Source organism: Epargyreus clarus, unplaced genomic scaffold (assembly GCF_041222505.1).
Source record: "Epargyreus clarus isolate Ecla_fem2 unplaced genomic scaffold, WU_Ecla_fem_2.2 ptg000010l, whole genome shotgun sequence".
Taxonomy (NCBI): Eukaryota; Metazoa; Arthropoda; class Insecta; order Lepidoptera; family Hesperiidae; genus Epargyreus; species Epargyreus clarus.
In genome coordinates, this window is record NW_027332218.1 from 7,080,831 (window position 1) to 7,103,002 (window position 22,172).

A 22,172-nucleotide genomic window follows, 5' to 3' on the forward strand; every position below is an offset into this window, starting at 1 on the left:
AGTGAAGCTAATATAAAGCGTGTAAAAATAGGTGTGGAGGTGATGATTCCATCGAATCACGAAAGGTCCCGTTAAGAGTATCTCAATCCATCCACAGCCCAAAAAACTAAAACACTATTGCTTACCAACAACACTGTTGACGAAGATCATCCTAGTGGACTTCTGAGCGACCATCTGGGAGTACTTGGTACCACCCTCGGCCCAGCCGCCAACAGCCACCATAAACTTAACGTCAGGATGTTTTGAACGCAGCGATGTGAAGTTACGGAACCCATTCTGTTCTACGTCCAACTGTAAGAGAAAATATTCGTTTTTATATGTATTTTTTTTCTTTCTGTTCAAGGATGACTATAATCTACCCTAGATACGATTGGATCCTATCTTAGATCAGACACAGTTGTATTGCCGTCCTTAGGCCTTTATTTTCTAATATAAGAGGAGCAGACGAGCATGCAGTCCACCTGATGGTAAGTGGCTACTGCCGCCCTTGGACAACTGTAATCAACCCCAGATAGGATTAGATAGTCCTACTTGAAGTCAGTCACAGATGCGCCGCTACCCTTGAGGGCTAAGGTAAAAGGCCTCGAAAAAGTATGTCTCCCTTACCACACCGACCATGTATTTAATAACCACTCTACAATTTAAAGCAACAGTTTATAATATAAATAATATCTAAAATATATGTAGCAAATGAACATGCAGTTCACGTGATAGTAACTGACCACTTAGTTTATGGACGTCATTAATCTACCCTGAATAAGATAAAAGTCCTGCCTGAAGTCACACACTGGTGTATTGCCATTCTTAGTACTTAACTAAAGCGCGTCAAAGTGCCTACCCCTTCCTACACCTTCCAAATTCGAACCAATTGTAGCATCCAGTAACCTTAGTATGAGTTTTTACTTTTTTACAAAAATGATTATTTTTGTATTTGTTTACGTATTTGCCCATACATTTCCAATCAGCGCCCCCAGCGGACTGTATCAGAACTGATTCATTTATGTAAAAAAGTAAAAAATCGTACTAAGGGTACAGTAAACATTTACAGGGAACAAAAGTTCTGACGTACCATACCAAACTCAAAAAAACACACATAAATAATTTAAGGAATATTTATGAATATTTTTTGCATGTTTACACAGCAACCCCAAATGATTTACAAGGTTAATGCGCATAAAACATCCCTCTGAGACAAATCACAAAAACAAAAATGTCTACTCGAGGGAATGTTTTGGGAATTAGTTTTCCTCATTCCCTTGAAAGCGTAGACGTATTTTTTGCAAAATCATGGAACAATCTCTTTGGTAAACAATCAATCAAAGAGTGTCCTATCCTAGATAAGGGCAAATCACGATTCACGGAAGATATGACATTTAAGAATCACTCTCAATGTTCACTTAATTGAAATATTATTGAGTTATTTAACTATTTTTGTTTATAATATAGGAGTATGGATGGAAGTGGCTACCACCATGGACATCCATAATCAACCCCAGATAGAATTAGATTCATACCTGAGGTCGGCCGCAGATGCGCCACTACCCCTCAGGACTAAACTGGAACACCCCGCATAAATATGTCTCCCTTACCACACCTTTCATTCCAGAACACAACAGCGCTTAGCACTGCTGTTATTAGACAGAAACAGGTGCGGTGGTGCACCGGAGTCAAACCACAAAGGTTTCTACCACCAAACCTATTTATTTGTAAATAAACCCAATTGTTACGTTGCTACCAAGTCAATTATCTATGGATTAAAAATCTATTGTCACATCGATTCTTCTCTAAATATTAATTCTTTTGTTATTTTTTAGTTTTAGTTAGTTTTCAATTTTAATATTAATTCTTTAGCCAATGGATTATTTTCAAATTTCTTTGCTAATGAACCCTTTCCAAAATCAAATTGCCAAAGGATTCTATACAAATTCAGGTTGCTAGAGGATTCCAAAAAAATACACAAATCTATCGGCATTCCAAATTCTGTTATTCACAACCCATTAATAATAAACATTAAGGTTAAAATTAATTAAAATTTCAACTATAGTTTCATAGCAATGTGTTAAACATTTTAACATTCCACTTATCACTGGGAGCTTATGTAAATGTTCCCGACGGCATATGAGCGGGGAGTGTACATAATATTTGCATTCGTTTTACCACCTCCGCGAACAACACATTTACCCTCTTAAGCTTTTACGAGGAAACTATTTGAACATATCTTAGTTAAGTTCGTTCGTTTTTTAATTCCAACTTAGATGTGATATTACTAATTTGATATTTTCTTTTTTTTTCATTTCTTTTATTTTATGTAATATTTTAACCTAACCTAACCTACACTTTGTTGTAAAGCTATAATACGATGAGTGTTGTATATATGTGTTGTCCTGTAATGGCGAATCCCACTGAACCAAACATATTGTAATATTCATATTAAGGAATGTCTAGTGATAAGTTGATGGTGTATCTAAATAAATAAATAAATAAGTTTTGGGTAAAAATATTTTTAACCTACGGTCTAGAGTCTAAATAATGGCAAATAAAAATTTGATTAGTAAACCTGTTTTAAGGTGGTAGAGCCTTGTGTGCTTCAACTCCAGAGGCACCACTACCACACCTATTTCTCCCTTATAACAACAGTGTTAAACGCTGCTGTTTTCCAATTTTAAGGGTGTGGTAAGGAAGACTTACTTATCACAGGCATTCCAGCTTAGTCCTCAGGAGTAAAGGTGCATCTGTGCCCGACCTCAGGTAGAAATAGCTAATCCTATCTGGGGTTGATTACAAATGTCCATGGGCTGCAATAGCCACTTACCATCAGGTAGACTGCGTGCTACTTGCATATTATAAGAAAAAAAGAAACAAGGAAAATATAGCCCAATTTTACAATCCTCATCAATCCTATAATCCTATAAACTAATTAAGACAATTAACTGCAATTGACTTACCTCTGGATCTATAATAAGGACTTTGAAGGTCTTCTCTTCAACGCCGATGAACGAATAGATGATATGTGTACACATGTCAGCCGGAATGTCTTCTATGCCATAACGCCCCACACCAGGTCGGTAGACCGCCCAGTTGCTGAAGTAGCATACTGTACGGGATTTTGTGTGCGCTGAAACAAAAATATTTTGTAGTAAAGATAGATATGGACTCTATTTTGTAAGTTGGTGTTATATCTGATGACGTAGCTTCGATAAGCAGATTCAACTAAAATAGTGTGTAATTTTTTAATCTCTTTGAGATTGATTAATAATTTGGTACTTTATTGACATTCGGAAGCAAAAATATTACAAAAGTTGATATAATATAAAAAATATATTAAATATTTTAAATCATATAGGTATTCAAAATTTCAATTTTATTTTTTTAAATATTATACATAAAAATAAGTGTACCTATATATATTTGTCGAAATATAATATTTTAGTAAAAGTACTAATTTAAATAAAATTCTCTATCTAATGCACGAAAAAATCATTAAAAAGAATCGAATACAGCAAATGTATAAAACCAATATGATTTTAAATTCAAATACAAAATTTACTTCATATTATTGTACATAGTAATACCATTTTGCCAAGTTTATTTTCTACTTAAAGTGTAAATTTAAATTCACGTTTTACCTTTCAAAACGTTAACAAAATTATAAAAGGAATATTTATATTTAATAGCATCTTAGTATGAATAATCCCAGTGTTTCTCAAAGTATTATATTACCGCAACGTTTTATTTGTTTAACGATCCCGGCTATTCCGACTGCGGAAACAATTTTATTCACCAGTTTTATCCATATTTTCCTTACTTTTCTCTTGTTTTCGCATTTTCACGAGAATTTCATAGTAAGGATAATAACTGGAATACTTTGGGTATTCTTTTAGATTTTAAAAATATATGAAAAAAAGAATTTAAAAATACAGTGTGAATTTGTGATTGTTTCAAGTTTTAAGCAAAGAAAGACATAATTAATTTTATAAATATGTATTTTTAGAAACCCATCACTGTCCCACTGCTGGACACTAGTCTCTTTTCCACTATGTTGGCTAAGTGCTGGACTACACGTATCTTTGAGAACTTTTTATGTCTTAAATATACATATACAAGTTTCTACACATGTTTTCCTTCACATTATGCCATGTGAATATTAACACACATATTAGAAAATCAACGGTGAGTGTCTGGTATTTGTACCTTTGGCATTAGAGAAATTATCCCTAAAGACAGAAGCTAAAAACAATATGTAGGATAATATTATTTCATTCTTACATTGCACTGTAGTTAATGTGACTGCTAGGACAGCCAACGCCGATAGAAGCCCTCGCATTTTGACCTGAAACAAAGAAAATAAATAATTAAAAATATAGATAAACATACGATGTTTTAAGCTTGAAAAAATGAAGAAAAGAAACTTTTTAAAATATCTTAGGCTTGTCAGTTTCCTTACTAAGTCCTATACCTTAATGAAGACTAGTTAATTTTGAATCCGTACATTACTTCGAAAAACCTTGCCAAAAGCCTTGAATTCAAATCCTGTACGCTTAACGTAAAACCCTTAGAACAAAAGGAGAGTATTTCACCCCTACAATACCTTCATTAGAAGATAATTATTGTTGAAGAAAAAAAGTATGTAACATTCGTCATGTTTTGTTGTTAAATAGACATTTTGTTGTTCAACAAATTTAATACATTTCATTCATTCACGCATAAAACTTATCGCATCGTAAAACTGAACAAACTCAATTTGAAACACATTCGTGAACATATTCCGCGAATTTGGTCTGTATTTGTTTTAAAGTAGAAAACAAATACACTTGAACATTCGGAGTAAATCCTAGGAGATAGAAGATTAAATTCCAGAGGAAAGCTCCTCCGGGACGCAGTTTAGCAATATTTGCATCTGGATAATACCGGTTTTCTTTCTTAAGCTCTGTTTAAACTTGCTTCGTTTTATGAAGTTTGTGGCTTGAAAATACGTAAGTTAAGATATATAGCTCAAGTTCTAGCTCACTATTTTACACGCCTAGCTCAGCTCATACAGCATTTTTTATTATTATATTTAAAGGTGGAAGATCTCCTTGTGGTTTGATTGGAAGTGGATGTGGAAGCACCACCGCGACACCTTTCAGCCTCTTAACAGCAGTATTGAGCACTGCTGTTCAGCTTTGGAGGGTGCAGCAAGGAATACATAATTTTCCGAGGCGTTCCACCTTAGTCCTTAGGGTAGCGGCGTATCTGTGGCCGTGGCCTCAGGTAGGTGTATCTAATCTTATCTGGGGTTAATTATAGATGTAAGCCAGTAAGTGGCGGCAGTAACCACTTACCATCAGATAGACTGCATGCTCGTCTGAATAAAAAATTACTATCAGGTGAAGTGCAAGCCCTTTTTTGCTTCTATTTAATGAAAATAATATCTCGAATCCTTCAGGAAGTCGCGTAATATTGTCTAAGAGGCTTAAATATAATATAACAGACATTAATAACTGCCTTAACATATTTAATTCTCCCATTAACATACCTTAAGACTTGTCTTAATGAAATGAAGTATTGGGTTCAAATTGCTTATAATAATTTATAAGATCTTGGAGCTAGGTGAGATGAATTATTCTCTTAAAAGTTGTGTACGATGTTAATATTTTATTCGTGTTCATTCAGTAATCAATTTAAAAGATAAAGACTAAATGTACTTAATTTACAGTGATTTGTATAAAATTGTCCTAAATATTTATAATTATAAGTATTCATTACGAGCTTTTGCCCGCGACTTCGCTCTCGAAACAGAATTAAATATAATATCAATGTCATTAATATTTCATTTCATTCATTTGGAGTATATTCTAGTATTTCTATATTCATAATTAATTCATGGGATTTGGAACCCAAAGCAAATCAAGCAAATATGTTAAATAAAAAGGAAAGTGAATAATTAACTTGTTTCGAAAATAACAGATAAAGAACGATTAAGGCCGAGTTTTAATCTGTCAACATGTCGGTCAAAATTATTTTCTTTACAATACTTTGCCCCTGACTCCACAGCTTTGTTATGGTAGAAATAAATACATTAATACTCATTGTATAGTAAAATATTATTTTGTCTATCATGGTGCACGTTTGATACGCTATCTGTTAATTTTTATGATTATGAGAGTTGCAGACGAACATGCAGTCCACCTGATCGTAAGTGGCTATTGCCGTCCATGGGCGTCTGTAATCAACAGATATTATTAGATTCCTATCACCCACAAATGCCCCGCACCTTTGCGGACTAAACTGGTATGCCTCGGATAAATATCTTCCTTACCATACCCTTCAAACCAGAACACAGCAGCGTTTAACACTGCTGTTATTTAAGGCAGAAATAGCTGTGGTGGTGGTGGAATCGAAGTACCACCACAGCCCACCACCGGGTCCTACCACCTTCAAACCTAGATGTGAATTGACCTTAGTGCATCTACATGCATTGTACGAGTCAGACACGATTCGTGCCAAATAAAATCATACTATTGTATGTATGTACGCATTTATATCTTCCGTAACGCAACCCCACAGACATGGGCAGTTCCAATCAATATATTGTATAAAAAATATATTTTTTTTAACACGACACGTTCAATATCTGTAAGCACAAACGCCTCACAAGCCCGCTTGTGATATTCGCACAACTTTCTGTATCTTCCTAAAGATGTCACCTCAACCTTGGCCGAGACTCGAGCTTGGTTTTGTCGCGTTAAGAGGTTTTTTGCATCAACACAATAGAGGCATGGGGTCAGTGGGCGACACAACTGGAGCGGGTCCCGTTAAAGATTCGATGCCGTTACACGTTATGTGACATCTCTTTCACATAACTAGTTTTTAATCTTCATCTCAATATCGTGTGTAATTTGCGTTCGAGTTAGTATTGACTTTGAGCTGTCGATTGTCATTTGTTTTTATTATATTGAAGTAGCAATTAAGCATGAAGTCTACCTGGTAAGCGGTTTCTGTCGCCCATGGATATCTGTAATAAACCCCAGATAAGATTAAGTCCGTAATTCAGAGTCCTAACTGAGGTCGGCCACAAGTGCGTTGGTACTCGTGAGACGTGGTTGGAACGCTTCTCTTGCCACATCCTTTAAATAGGAACACAGCAGCACTTAACACAGCTGTTATTACACATAAATAGGTACGGCGGTGGTGCCTCTGGGGTCACATGACAAAGGATTCTACCACTTTCGACTACCAAAAGACGTTATAGCAGCAAAGTGACATAGATTACTATTAACTACGTATTAATGTTATGGTCCGCACTAAACTAATATATTGTGTTTTTTTATACATTTCTAGGAATCCTAAATATTAAGTTCTATATAAATAGTATGGACAATAGATTATAAATATAAGTTATAGATTTGTTATGCATGAAAATTTGAATAAACATGTAATCTAGACAAATAAATGGTGCTCTGTAATCTTAAAATAAATGGCATCTTGCCAAATATTTAGAAACAAATATTATTTCTAATTTTGTATTGTTTTCTATTTGTTATTTGACAAGAACTGAGGCAATACTTTACCCTCGGGTTATTTAAGATTTCATCATAAAAGTCAAAAGACTGGGTAATGACATAACTAAAGAAAATAATCCCATAGACTTTATAAGTTTGCTTACTTTTTACAAGAATATTTAATTTCGCTAGTTCGTATGTATGTAAAGAACAACTCAACTGAATTTTAAGCAAGTTAATAGGAATGGCGATCTGGGATCGATTAATCAAAGGGACGATCTTTTGATCTCCAGTAATGGACCGATTCGGTGAATCGATATTTCATACTAGATTTAAATTTGATTTTATCGAAGTTGATTGAATATTATCAAATGTGTTATAGACATTTCTTGCTGACGGATAAATATTTCATGTTTGGCCCTTGTTTTTCGCTAGCTTCGCCCCTAAATAGATCGAAGGTCGATGTTTGGAGAATCGATACTTTAGGCATCATTTTTTTTTTGAATCGATTTATCACACTTCGATCCAAATCGATTAAAGAATCAATCTTTTCCAAATGAATGACCATCCCTACCAGTTAATCCCAACTAATTAAGCTGAAATTTCGAATACACATTTGGTTCTGATGATAAAGCGTGATTGGCTTAGTGACGTCATTCTAAATCCACTATATCTGACGCCCTATTATTTTGGACCAATTATTTAAGCGTAATAAGCCCTTAAACAAAATGACGTCTAAAATATTGATTAAAAAAATATTTATCAAAATATAATAAATTCATTATTTTTATTACTGACATAAATATTATAAAATAAAGAATTAAGTGTTGTTAATTTTATTTTTGAGTTTTTGACCTTTTTGAACTTTAGATTACTTATCTAATAAGTAGAATAAGGAATTCATATTTGACACTATACCCTACCAAATGGCGTCTGAATCGCGCAAGGCATTTTTCTATGTACACCAGGAAATTGGAAACAAAAATGACCGCGTAAAAAATATGATCAAAGTTTCAGGAAATTTAACCAAAAACAGGTGTAGGCATAACATTTTTTCAAGAATATTTATTTCTTTGTTTTTTTTTACATTTCTTTTCAAGACTTGCGTCATCTATTTTATAAATAAAAATAAACAGGTAATCAAATGATTTTACATAGATCTTTAATTGATTTGATAAGAATTTCTGCAAAATACATTGTGTTATAATACTATAGTTGTATATATTAAATAATTCGCGAAGTACGAGTCGAACTCGCACATGGAGGCTTCCGTACCATCAAATGTTCACTATTTTTACTTGTTTTTATTCATTTTAATACTTTCAACAATACTTAGTTATATGAAACAACAATAGATGGCGTTGAGGTGATGATGAATGATACGTAATTTTTCAAAAAATATGTTTTCAAGAAAATTAATGAATGATACGTAAAGGTACTTGTAAACCTTCATAAATTGCTTTAAACAGTTCAAAATAATAAAAAAATGTTTAGGCACTATTACTTAACGGGAAAAACCTACTATCACCTATATTGTCTAATCTACCCTTGATAAAACATTACAGATTTTCCTACACATAGGTATTTGCAATGAAAACAACTAGATAATCGTTTATGCAAATCTGTATGTAAACTAAGAAATGCTGTAATTAATAAGCAAACCACGTTATAATGCGACTTGTTATCCGTATTAATTAATTTATGTTTAATGAAGACGTTTATAGTAAATAGAGACGTTCCATTTGTAATGGCTGGCAATCCTTGGGAAGCTGTTATCTGAACATCTTTTCTGGGTTTTATACATGTTAATAGGAAACGATGATAAAAATATAGCTAAAAGTGTGTACTCATACCAAGTCATGCAATAGTGATGTAGTCAAAACATTTTCCTACGATGGTTTTCATTATAATGTTTACTTTTTAACTAAAAAAGAAAGAGAGTAAGCCTCGCGAAATAAATATTGAGGCAAGCCAAATTTTATAATCAACCCCTTACTCTACATAAGATGATTTAACTTTACTTTGAATATATCTATACCTATTTATGTTATCTTTTATATATCATAACTTAAAATTAACATCAGAAACGGTGCAGTTAATGATAAATTTTGTTATCAATAAAGAAATATATGATTATGGTCGAATATCGATCAGTGGTTAAATATAACAAACGTAATGTAGAGAATGCTCTACATAAATAGGAAAAGGAAATTATTCAGTAACGGTCAGTAGAACAAATTCAAGTTACTGCGTATTGCCTAACAATAACGCATTGCGTTTCCGGTTCCGATGTATGACATGAGTTATAACTTTTTTAACATGAGTTATATCTTTTTTTTTACAGTTATATAATTTTTATTTTCAGTTATTTTGTAATGTGTGATAAGAAGCTAAATACAAGTATATTTTATTGTGTAGTATGATAATGCTAAAATATTTAAAAAAATGTTGATTCTCAGAAGAAACATGGGATACATTATCGCTAAGGAAGCGATGTAGTAATAAAAGTGAAAAGAAGTAGATATTAAATATTTATTCAAGATTTGAATCATGGGCATGTACTTTTGATTTTTCAAGGTTATTTGCGTGGAAATATTATGACAATAAATTTTCATAATTTTGATTCTTTTTGGCTTTTGAAAATGTATTATTATTTTCTTACTTGAGAAAAGACACATCGTAAAAAAATAAAAACAACCCCAGTCATATTGTAATTATACAGATAATATGATGTAAATAATATAAATACTCGTACAGTGCAGTGTAAATGTACATAATATAGATAAAGATAATATAAATAAATACGGTAATGATAACTTAATCATTATTATCTAATAAAAGTAAATCTTTACTTTTATAAAAAGTCAAGTAAAATAACAGTTTATTAATTACAAGTAATAATACATATTTAATAATTACAAGTCACTTACCTTAGCCACTACAATAACATACAAAGTAAAAATAGATTTGTCTTTTTATATATAAATAAACAACAGTTTCTACAAAATAAAAATAGTGTTTCCATTTTAACAAATCAATTTACTGTTAATACTAAGCAACACATAATTACCATAACAGAAGATTTCTATTTAGTTCACTTAAGTTTCATCCGAAATATGCCATAAAAACGAATTGTGACAGTTTTAATTTATTTCTCAAGTATTAGAAACTGTTTTTTATAAACAAAATGAACAAGAAATGTTTGTTTTGCGCAACTTTCACGATACATTTTTGGATAAAGAAGCCACCGAGCTGTTTTTATTTAACCCAAATTTCACAGTGAATTAATTTGAGTTGCTATTGAATTGCTATCATTGGCAGTAAAATGTACCTCTTTAAACTACAAGCTCAGGAGCTTGTAACTTAAAGAGGCAGATTTTACTCAATAACAGGTTATTGTGCTGATGGACATAAATTACACTGAGCATGCAGTCCTGATGATAAAAGATTCCTAACACCAATGGAAATCTGTCGCAGATAGGATTGAGATCCAACCTAAGGTCAGCCACGGTTGCGTTCTTTTTATAATATAAAAATAGCAAACGAGCAAGCAGTCGACTTAAGAGCACGTGGTCAATAATTGACAAATGGACAGTATTTGTCGTTTGTGATCATTACAGACATTTGTATTTCCTATATATTATTTTAAATAATATCTTAAATAGAAGTCCTAGATACGGTTAGCCACAGGTGCATAACTATTCCTGATAACTGATAAAGTTAGAATGCGTCGTCTCATAGTCTTATCATACCCTTCAAATAAGAACATTGCAGTGCTTGATAACTGCTATTATTAGACAGAAATACGAGTATATGACGGCAATATTAATAAATCATAATGAGAAGGATTTGGCCATAGTCCACCGCGCTGGCCAAGTACGTATTGGTAGACTTCACATATCTTTGAGAATTTTACAAATCTCTCAGGTATGCAGGTTTCCTCACGATGTTTTCCTTCACCGTTTAGCAAGTGATAATTAATTTTTAATATGCACATAACTTTGAAAAATTTGAATTGCTTGGGATTTGAATCTCGGACCCGTCGATCGAGAAGCAGAGTTTCTTAACCACTAGGCTATCACTGCTTTTAATAAATCCATGGTTCTAATTAGAAAGTATGTATAAAGCTAAACCAAATTAGGTGAAGATATTACCGGGATCGCATAACTGACTCAATATAATTCACTATCAATAACAGTCGATACGCATGACGTCATTAATGACATTGGGTTGAAAGTGGGTACCCAAATTTGATTGGCGTTGCCTTAATTGCATCCTATTATAAAGTTGGTCGCCATTTCGGTTTTAATTTTCAGACATCAATAATTAAGAAGAGTTTACGCTCCCATTATTCCAATTTTAATTACGATTGTACCTCCACGCAATATTTATTTTGTTTGCTGTGTAATTAAACTTTATTTCGTAGCTGTAAGAATATGGTTGATTGCTGTAGGCACATGCTATCGCCCCATAATGTAAAATGTAAAGTAGGTATATCCGGAGAATTGTAGACAATTACAAGAAGACCGCAATAGACACATAAATTACTAAAGATTACTCACTCCTAACAAGAAAATGTACCCAGTTTTGAGAATTGAAATAGTTGCGTAAAAAAGTTTTGCCACGTCTCCGTGCTAATATGTCCCTAAAATATTTGAAATAATTATTTATTTATTACGTAAATTACGCAGTATTAGTTATTTATTCGTAAATTTTCTCTAAAATGTTTTTATTTGTCAAGAATTCAAAAAAAGAACTTACTAAAATAAGCCGTTTGTGGCTTCATTCAATTTCAAGGCGGCGAAGTATCTTTACTAATCTATGAATAGACACAACAGGAGAGAATATTGGTGTATTAATAATCGGCTGAGTGACATATTAGGCGACCTTCCACAGGATTGGTAACGCTTCTGTTAGCGGCTTCAGAGCGTACCTATGTACCTTATAGAATTATTTACAGATATCCACGAGTGGTGGTGGCCACAATATTACAATAAGGACTGCAGAGTTGCTTCCTACTTCGATATTATACAAAATAGAGATGTCGAGCCTCTCTACATGTGATTGGAACAATAATAGGAATAATAGAGTATTGTAGGATCCACAAAAAAACAATGTATTTTACCTAATATTTTAACATCACTGATCATTCAAATAAATCTATAAGACCTGAACTTGATTTGAATTACCTTACAACTAAACCGTGCCTTGAAATCAGAACACTTTAATTGGATCTGGACTACTAGACTTAAAACTACATAATTAGAACATAGCTTTATAACTGTAGCTATAAAACAGAAATAAATGTCTAGTGAATCACAAAGCATAACATTAAGTCAGTAACAAGTGATTCACAAATACCTACCTGTTTAAGAGTATTTTGGTATATGCAAGACGAGCTTTTACCCGCGGCTTCGCTCGCGTTACGAAGTAATATTTTTATCCCTTATTTTATCCCCTTGGGGGTAGAATTGATCAAAATCCTTTCTTAGCGGATGTCTACGTCATAACATCTACCTGCATGCCAAATTTCAGCCCGATCCTACCAGTGGTTTGGGCTGTGCGTTGATAGATCACTATGTCAGTCAGTCACCTTTGAGTTATATATATTTAGATATACAGAGAAAGCTTTAAGAAGCCGCTTTTTACGCATTTTTATGGCAATTCAAATACCGGTTAGACATCTGCGAATCTGAATCCATTTATTTTAATATATTGTGTAAATATTTATAATCTGATTCTCTTTATTTAAACCACATTAATGATGAATAATTTATTTGGTCTCAAACGTGACTTACATTAAATATTACCTATGTATTTTCTTTCATGTTTCCTGTGAGATCGCTTAAAACTTGGAAGACTAGGAATATATCGCCTTATATTCTTATATCTAAATTTTAAATAATTTATAACTTTATAACTTTTTAAAGTTTATAACTTTTTGCACTTGTTGTTATTGTAGGGGAGCCCAAGAGGGGCTTTCGCGAGTGAATCGAGCGCGGCAGATTAAGATATGGAAGATACCTTAAATCCTCTAGAGTATCATAAACTATATAATAATATGAGCTTTCTATATAACGGGGTTTTCAAACGGGCTCCCCCGTCAGATTGGTAAAAAAGTCGATGACTGGATAGTAGATATGCTCCGGCTTAGTCTTCAGGGGTAGCGGCGCATCGTCAACCTCAAGTAGGAATATCTAATCCTATCTGTGGTTCATTACAGATGTCCATGGGCGACAGTAGCCACTTACCATCAGGTGGACTGCATGCTCATCTGCTATTCCTATATTATAAAAAAATGCTCAAGCGCGTCAAATTAAGATATAGTAGGTAAGGTATGGTAAGTGGCTACTGCCGCCCATGGAAATCTGTAATGAACCTCAGATAGGATGAGATATTTCTACCCAAGGTCGGCCACAGATGCACCGCTACCTTTGAAGACTAAGCTGGAACGCCTCGGAAAGTATCTCTCCCTTACCACACCCATGAGGCAGAAATAGGTGTGGCGGTGGTGCCGCCGGACTCAAACCACAAAGGGTTCTACCACCTTCAAAAACCTTCGTATATTTTATTCAATTCATTGAATTCAAGTCTTAAATGTTTGAACGTGACATCTAACGGATCTGCATCAGTCCCACTGAACTTTTGAAACTTTATGGTTAGCATTTAGGTATTCGAATTAACAGAATCTCAATGTATCTTTTGTGGCTAAAACTAATCGAAAACAGAATTGAAGACACGAATCTTATTATCCACGAATCTTATTTGCTTAAATATAGAAATATCGTACAGTATTCGTATTACTCGATGAATGAACAAGTAATTTTCGCCTAATGGTCGAAATTCGACCATAATCTAATAATAAATAATAATAATAACTTGCTTGTTATAAACATTGTCCTTTTTTATATAGAAACAATCCATTTCCAAAACTTTTATTAGTAAAGGACTTCGTTACCAAACACCGACAAAAAATAAAAAGTTTCTGAATTATTTTATCTTCGCATATTTATATTACTTTGATTTAGTCTGCTGTATCACAATCACATCTTTAAAATATCATTGCTGTATTTATGGTTTATGGCTAAAAGAAGTCATTTCTTTAGTCGGCCTAAAGGTATAATTAATTATGCTACTAGCCAAGTTAAAGTTTTTCTTTATAACATTGAGGTAACAAAGGAATATGGAGTCAGTGTCAGCATTTTTAGCGGCAGTGTCACATTTGTAACCAACTCCATTAAGATCATGAGGTCTACCTGAAGCCAATCATAGATACGTTGCTATTCATAAAGTCTAAGATGGTCAATCAGCGGACATAGTAGACATCACATAAGTATTCAGCCACGTCACTTCCCTCATAACGTTTTCCTTAACCAAAACAAATGACAATTAAATTCCTCAAACATTTACGTTATTAAAACTGTTCATCAAGACATCCATACCAAAGAATAACCGGTCAGTTAGAAACACTGAACGTAATTCCGCGTGTGCGAGACTCATTGCGACTGTCAATGAGTTTTGCCGCGTTGCAGTGAGACTCACTAGAATACTAATAGCCCGATGAGTTCACCGATAGGTGTCGTTATCCTGTCAGCTAAGGTCACCGCCCGAAAGTGAAATCTTGTTGACAGTCTCATCACGATCGAAATGTTTGATTTTTAAGAAAGGTCAGCTTAATTTACGAGGGGACTGTACATTTTTTTGGATTTTATTGATTTAAAGAAAGTGCTGACGTCTGGAAATTCATTTGAAAAGTAATGATAGCATGTAAACTATGATTAGATATTCATTTCTAATTAAACGTATGCGTGTTGATAGATTGTTTAAGAAATTAATTATCACTTGTTATAACGGTGAAGGAAAACATCGTAAGGAAACACACACAAACACACTTGAGTTCTTAGAAAGAAATATTAGAACATTGCATGTGAAGTCTACCAATTCATACTTAGCCAGCGCGGTGGACTATGGCTTAAACCTCTCTCTCTCTTAAGAGACCCATGCCCAACAGGAATGGACAGGAATAGATTGATGGCGTGTTAAAAGTACCAAATGAGGTCTAAAATCTAATAATTATGCACGTTACTATATTATCAGCAAAAACTATCTATTGCTTCTATTGTTTCCCTAAAAGGAACCGTTTGTTTTTATATTTTAAAATAATATTTTCTATTAGAATTTTTTAAGATATTTCGTTTGCATACTTAAATATTTAAGTTATTAGCAATCATTTTCAGTTTAAATTAATTTGCGTATAAAACTTAGGTATAACACGATACACCTAAAATTTAATAACTTCTTAAACAAGATCAGAATTATAATACTCTTCATTTTAAGTTGGTTAATTAACAATCTACTTTAGGTAAAGTTTCATAACTCCGTTATAGAACTTTAAATTAGTTTTCAATCAGATGACTGGCATAGGTCATTGATCTTGAGTTATAAATGCAGTAAGTGTGCGGTCAGGACAACAAACAAATGCATTTTTATGTCTACGACAAATGGTATGACGTCACGAGGAAAAGGTCACATTAAAATGTAACTTACAAAACAATATATTAAAATAAAATGTCAGGTCGATTTAGATTAATTCACAAAAAAAGATATTTGTCTTGGAACTAGAACTTGATCGTTTTGTACTAACTACTAATAATCGTATAATTTAATATAATTTCATTAAAATATATTTTTATACAGTACTTTGCTGCAGCCGAAATAAAATTATTTATTATTGAATAATTGCCAAAATAAACATTCTCAAAGTAAACATATTTTTTCCTTTTTTAGTATCATATTCAAAATAGGAACACGTTTATCCAAATAAATTAACAATTTCCATCAATCTTAAATTCGAACACGCGACAAAATCAAAAGAATAAGTCAAGAACAAAGACAAATCGTGACATTTGCGTGATCTGTCGCGTGACATGCGACTCTTTCGTCGATGTCACGTTAATGACTGCGGATTTTTGGCTATCATTAACTTATGACATTTTGTAAGCTGACCTAAGTGAGAAATGGTAAAAATTCTCAATTTGGATGAGATATGCGTATTGGAAATTAATCACTAGAAAAAACTTGTGCTCCTTAGAACCCTATGAAATAAAATCTCATTAATTAGTTCAACTTTGTGATTTTTACAATCCGACTAGCGCGATGGAAACTGAACTAAAATCCGAGAGAAGACGCATGCCTAGCGGTGGGACATTTATCTATGACGATATTGTTGAAAAGCTTAAAAGAAAAAAGCTTAAAACAAAAAAGGTACCAAATATCTAAGCAATATTTTCTTTCTTCTAACATATTTTTTACAATCCGACTATCATTCACACATTCATTTATACATGATTTTCATTTCCTACTTAAATATTAGTTTAAAAATGTTACAACCACCAAATTTAATGTCATTCGCACCTATAAATATATGCTTACCTAATTAAAATTCATAAGAATAAATTAAAACAAGAAATGCAAATAGACCGATAGAGTTTAGAGGCTATCATTAGATTATAAACCATTTTTAAGAAGCAACTTTTGTGATGAACAGAGAAATATTGAACACATTCATGTTAGAAAAAAGTTTACTCCATTTTTTCTCCAATTTCCCTACATATGTAAACTAAGTATATTATTAAATATAAATAAGGAAAGGTATTTTAGTTTTTTCTTTGTCAACAGATTTTCTTTTAAATTAGTAGCTAAAAACGAGGTGTAGTGTTAACATTAAAAATATTTGTATACATGCATCTTCATGTTTTTCTTATGTTCGAACTTCGACCATCAGGCGAATACTAGTAACTATTAATCTTCCTTTTTTATGATTCTTATAGTTTCTAGCTTATTGTTGTTTACAGAATCATCTGTCTCATAGTCATCATCTCTATTTATTCTTATCAACTTTAGAGATGTATAATTTCTAATTCGATAAATACACGCCTACTATAAAACAGAGATCTATAAAATATTCTGCGCGAGAAAAAAATAGAAATTAATACTGATCATCATAATATCAAAATAATAAAATAGATTTGGTAGAGATAACTTAAGATCAAAAATCTAATAAACACGTGCTACAGAACATAAATTGTCTCCGAGAACTTTAAATATTAATTAGAAATGAGGGCACACGATTTAGTTATCAAAATTCTCGTGCCTATATTAGTGCCTGAGTAATTAATATCAGATAGCTCGCATTAATACGAAATACCCAGTACGTATCGATTTTCATTATCAAGGTAAGTCAGACGTTGTGGAGATGAAATATATTAATAAGAACATTCTATGAAACTACGAGTATTTTAATTGATGTACTATCAACTGAAAGCTTAGTTCGAGAGCTTATTGCAATTAAAAATACGATTTATTAAATCATACTGTGAATGTGAACATATAAAACGTAACCATGATTTTAATATGACATTTACAATATATCTATGTTTTTCTTTTAATCTTTAGATAAGAATCAAACGAACATTTAATTCCCATATAATACTAGCTGACCTGGCAACGTTGGGTTGCTATATAAATAAAAAATGTTAAGGGTGAACAACCCTTATCACATAGGGTATGAAAAATAGATAGTAGCCGATTCTCAGACCTACTGAATATGCATATAAAATTTGATGAAAATCGGTAAAGCTGTTTCGGAGGGGTACGGTAACTAACATTGTGACACGAGAATTTTATATATACTCGTAAGATTATGATAAATGATATTGTCCCTATGGACATCTGTAACTACAGATGCGTTCCTATCCCTGATGACTAAGTTAGAATACATCGGGTAATCTCTCCCTTACCTACCTTGAGACTAAAATTCAGCGGGGTTTAATACTATTATTATTAGGTAGAAAAAAGTGTGTTACCTCAAAATAAATAAACAAACAGATATCAGAGACTTCTTAATAAAGTAAATCACGATTAATATTGTCTCATAGTAATTAATGAACTTAATCGACGGAACTTATTAATTCGGCTACAGACCAAACACAACGGGGTATTTATGAATCCTTATCCTTACTAATATTATAAATCCGAAAGTAACTCTGTCTGTCTGTCTGGTTGTCTCTTCTTCACGCCCAAACCACTGAACCGATTTTAATGAAATTTTGTACAAAGATAGTCTGAGACCCGAGAAAGGACATAGGATAGTTTTTATCCCGGAAATCCCATGAGAACTAGGGATGGCGATCTAAGATCGATTAACCGGAGAATCGATCTTTTGGACCCAAAACATCGATTATTTTAATCGATATTAGTAAGGATTGAATCGTAAACTTTGCATTTGATCAAGTGGTGATCTTTAGCAAAGTTGAAGGTACGAATTTTCAGTTGTATGTTAGTATGTTATACTATTTTCTTTCAAACGCGGGCAAAGCCGCGGGAAAAACTAGTTTACTAATAAAACACATATTATTCATTCCGTCCGAGTGAATCTTATTCAGAATGTTTTTGTCAAATTTTCCTCGATGACCTAAAAGAAATATATTGTAACTATATAAATGTGAATCATGTAACTATGATTAATCCGAACACACACAATTGTTATTACTGAAGGCTGTTACCGTTGTAAAACAATGGTAACACACCATCACAGGACTTTTTATACAGTTACTGGGTTGATTATAAAAAGTAATAATTTGTAAACTATGAATGTTAATAAAATTACTGTAAGCCTTTATTTAACTTTACACGAGGATATTTGGTTTTGGAAATAACATTGAATATTTTAAATGAATGTATTGTTTTTAATTCTAATTAAGGGTCCAAGATTTAAAATTGAAATCATGTAAATGTTTTGTGTCCAGAATTTTGGTATGGATAGCTCTAATTTTGTAATATTTTATGTTCATACCTGATATTTCTGGCAAAAATGATTTTGTGTAATTATTTTAAATGAACTCATGCACAAAAACATCACTCGTTTTCGTTCGATTTTGAATTTTCTTTAAAAGCATTAAAATTAAAATATTAATAGTCCACGTGATAGTGATTTAAAAAATATAACTATTTTATTTTTCCTAATTTTGGAATCCTGATTTAATCACTTTAATATTTAATGTCGATTGTTTACTAAGTTTTTAATAATTATTGTATTTTCAATCTACTGCCTATGTCTTAGTTATGTAATATTTATTTTATAAATTACAAAAAATATAACAGTTATATATCATATTATTTATGTTTTTACACACACAATAAAAATTCGTACTTACGTGTGCAACACCAATTCACTTTTTATGAAAAATCGTTCGACACTAATATTATCAATAAATTGCAGTCAATATTGCTCTTATATTTACAATATATCAATAAATTTCGATCAATATCATAGTATATTTTTTACGAATAAAATATTTATCGTTAAGGTAATTAAAGAACTTAAACTAAATTAAAAAAAAAAAAACTAAAATTATAAATAAAATAAATGAGCCAGATCGCAGCCCCGCGGTATATATGTATTGTATATTTGAATAAAATCGCGTGTTTTTAAATATTGCAGCAATACTTACGTGTTCCGCGGCGCCGTGCGTGCGTTTGCGCTGGATCGTCGGCGGCGCGCGGTTTTATGCGCGTGCGCACTGTGCATAGGGTGCGCTCAATTCACAAACTGAAACGCTTCCGTTACCTCTTATCGGTATCTTTGTCACAGCAATATAGGAGTATGGTTGTATTGACAGCAAAATAATTGTACAATATCAGATATAATTGTGTTGACTTATTGTCTTAATAGAAATTATCTCAATTAAAAAAATGTGTGACAAATTCTTATGTATTTTTTTCATGGTAAGAACACGTACTCTGTTTGGAATAAGTCTATCAATATAACATTTACATGACTATGTAATCATTTTATTTTAATAGATATAATGGAATTCTTCACGCAAATAATAGATAAAATGATTGGGTTACTACGTTTGAAATTTGTGTTGCTATTTAAATACAATAAAAATTTGGAAAGAATTAGGATGAAAAATATTTTTGTTTGTATACTAGAACTTGTACGGAAACAAAAATATTTTTCATTCAAAAGCTATTTATGCAGATAAAATGAACCTAATATCCGATATATAAACAGAGTCTCTATGGAGAGCTAGAAAAATGCAACCCTATAGAGGCGATCAAGATAACGCTAAGTTAACATCTAAGATGTCCCCTGTAAGATGTTACACAAGCTTGTGTTCTTTATTGTTCACAAGCGGATCGAGCAAACACACAACTTAGACAACTTTTGCATGCATCATGATATGCAAAATTACAAGCAAAATAGCGTAAATTTATGCTGGTCGTATACATTTGTGGTTCTGCAACACACTAATCAACCCGATATTGAAGTCAACACCACTCCCACAGAGAAACAATAAAAAAGGAAAAATAAAACTTATGATTCAATTTAAAAGGAAAAATAAAACTATGGAAATGTCTATATATAAAAATATACTGATGTAAAAATTGAATTGTCTGAAGTTACATACATTTGAGAAACGGTTGTTATATGTTATTAATTTATTTTCACTTGTAGTGATTCTGTTATATTAAAATCTAAAACTATAAACGTGTGTTGAATACGATTTTTTTCTACAATAAAGCTGTTAAAATAAAACATTTACCATATTTATTTATCTGTTACTAATGTCATAACATTACTAAATCTAATCGACTAATAACATAACATTACTAAATAAATCATCTTTCTTTCTAAATTTATCCGTGTATCCTTGTGGTATCATGGTTCCATCAATATTAAATGGATTCGTGGCAGTCATGAATTCTTTTACACGTATTGCTTTGTACGTGTAAAATGTGGAACGATTTTCCTCCAGAGTACCTCCCTGCCAATAATAGCTTACTTTAAAAGCTTGTGTAGAAAATATTTTGTGAAACCTTAAGGGAACATCTTGCTCGCCACTACCAAAATATTTACTACCAGTTATATCTAATATAGACATATTCAAACTCGAATACGGAGAAGCCAAAAGAAGAATTGTTTTAAAGTTTGAGATAAACTAAATAAAAAGTATAATTTTTTTTTCAATTTTCAATATAATAATGTTTTTTACATATTTTCTTCAATATTGACGATGCACTGATGACTGTCCGGTTTTGAAAATGTCCATATATGATATTGACTAACTACTGCTATCAAAAAGTCCGTCTGCGTTATCTTTAAGCACTCATTATTTAGAAATGTCTATGAGTTACATTGATTACTCAGCATTAGGTATGTAAATTCTATACAAAAATACATAAATCCTTATTAGAAAACGTAAATTTTTACTCAAACTATTTCATGGCTAACTAATTACCGCTTTGATTGATGTTATCTCGAGTTTTTCAATAGTAACACATTTAGCGGCATTACATAAGTACCCGCATCATTTCTATCATATCTTTGCGATGTTTTGTATGCATAACTATTGCAAATACATTTTTGCTCAGAATATTCTAGCTTTTAGATGATTTGTGGCTTAATTAGGTAAATACCGGCGCGTGCCTGCTTTTCAACGGCATAACTAATATAGATATGTAGACATATTTTGTTATTCCACAAACGTTTTACCATTTAATTATTTTATTTTCCTGTTCATTTATAACAATGATAAGTAGAAGATATCACTACCTTTTGTTTGATAGAGATACGAAGATGTATATTGTATATATTATGTCACGTAGGTACCAGCTTTATTCACT

At 32.1% G+C, this 22,172-nt stretch overlaps 1 protein-coding gene across 1 annotated transcript in view; it reads right to left on the bottom strand.

Moving 5' to 3' along the window:
- The window catches only part of Cht5 (chitinase), a 32,919-nt gene extending 12,836 nt beyond the window's left edge, over positions 1-20,083 (bottom strand). Inside the window, exons 1-4 of the mRNA XM_073077270.1 lie at positions 19,994-20,083; positions 4,267-4,330; positions 2,946-3,115; positions 126-291 (exon numbers count right to left, since the gene is read on the bottom strand). Coding sequence (XP_072933371.1) covers positions 126-291; positions 2,946-3,115; positions 4,267-4,324 — 394 coding nt within the window. The 5' untranslated portion in view covers positions 4,325-4,330; positions 19,994-20,083. The remainder of the gene's footprint in view (positions 1-125; positions 292-2,945; positions 3,116-4,266; positions 4,331-19,993) is intronic.
- Positions 20,084-22,172: the final 2,089 nt, after the last annotated feature.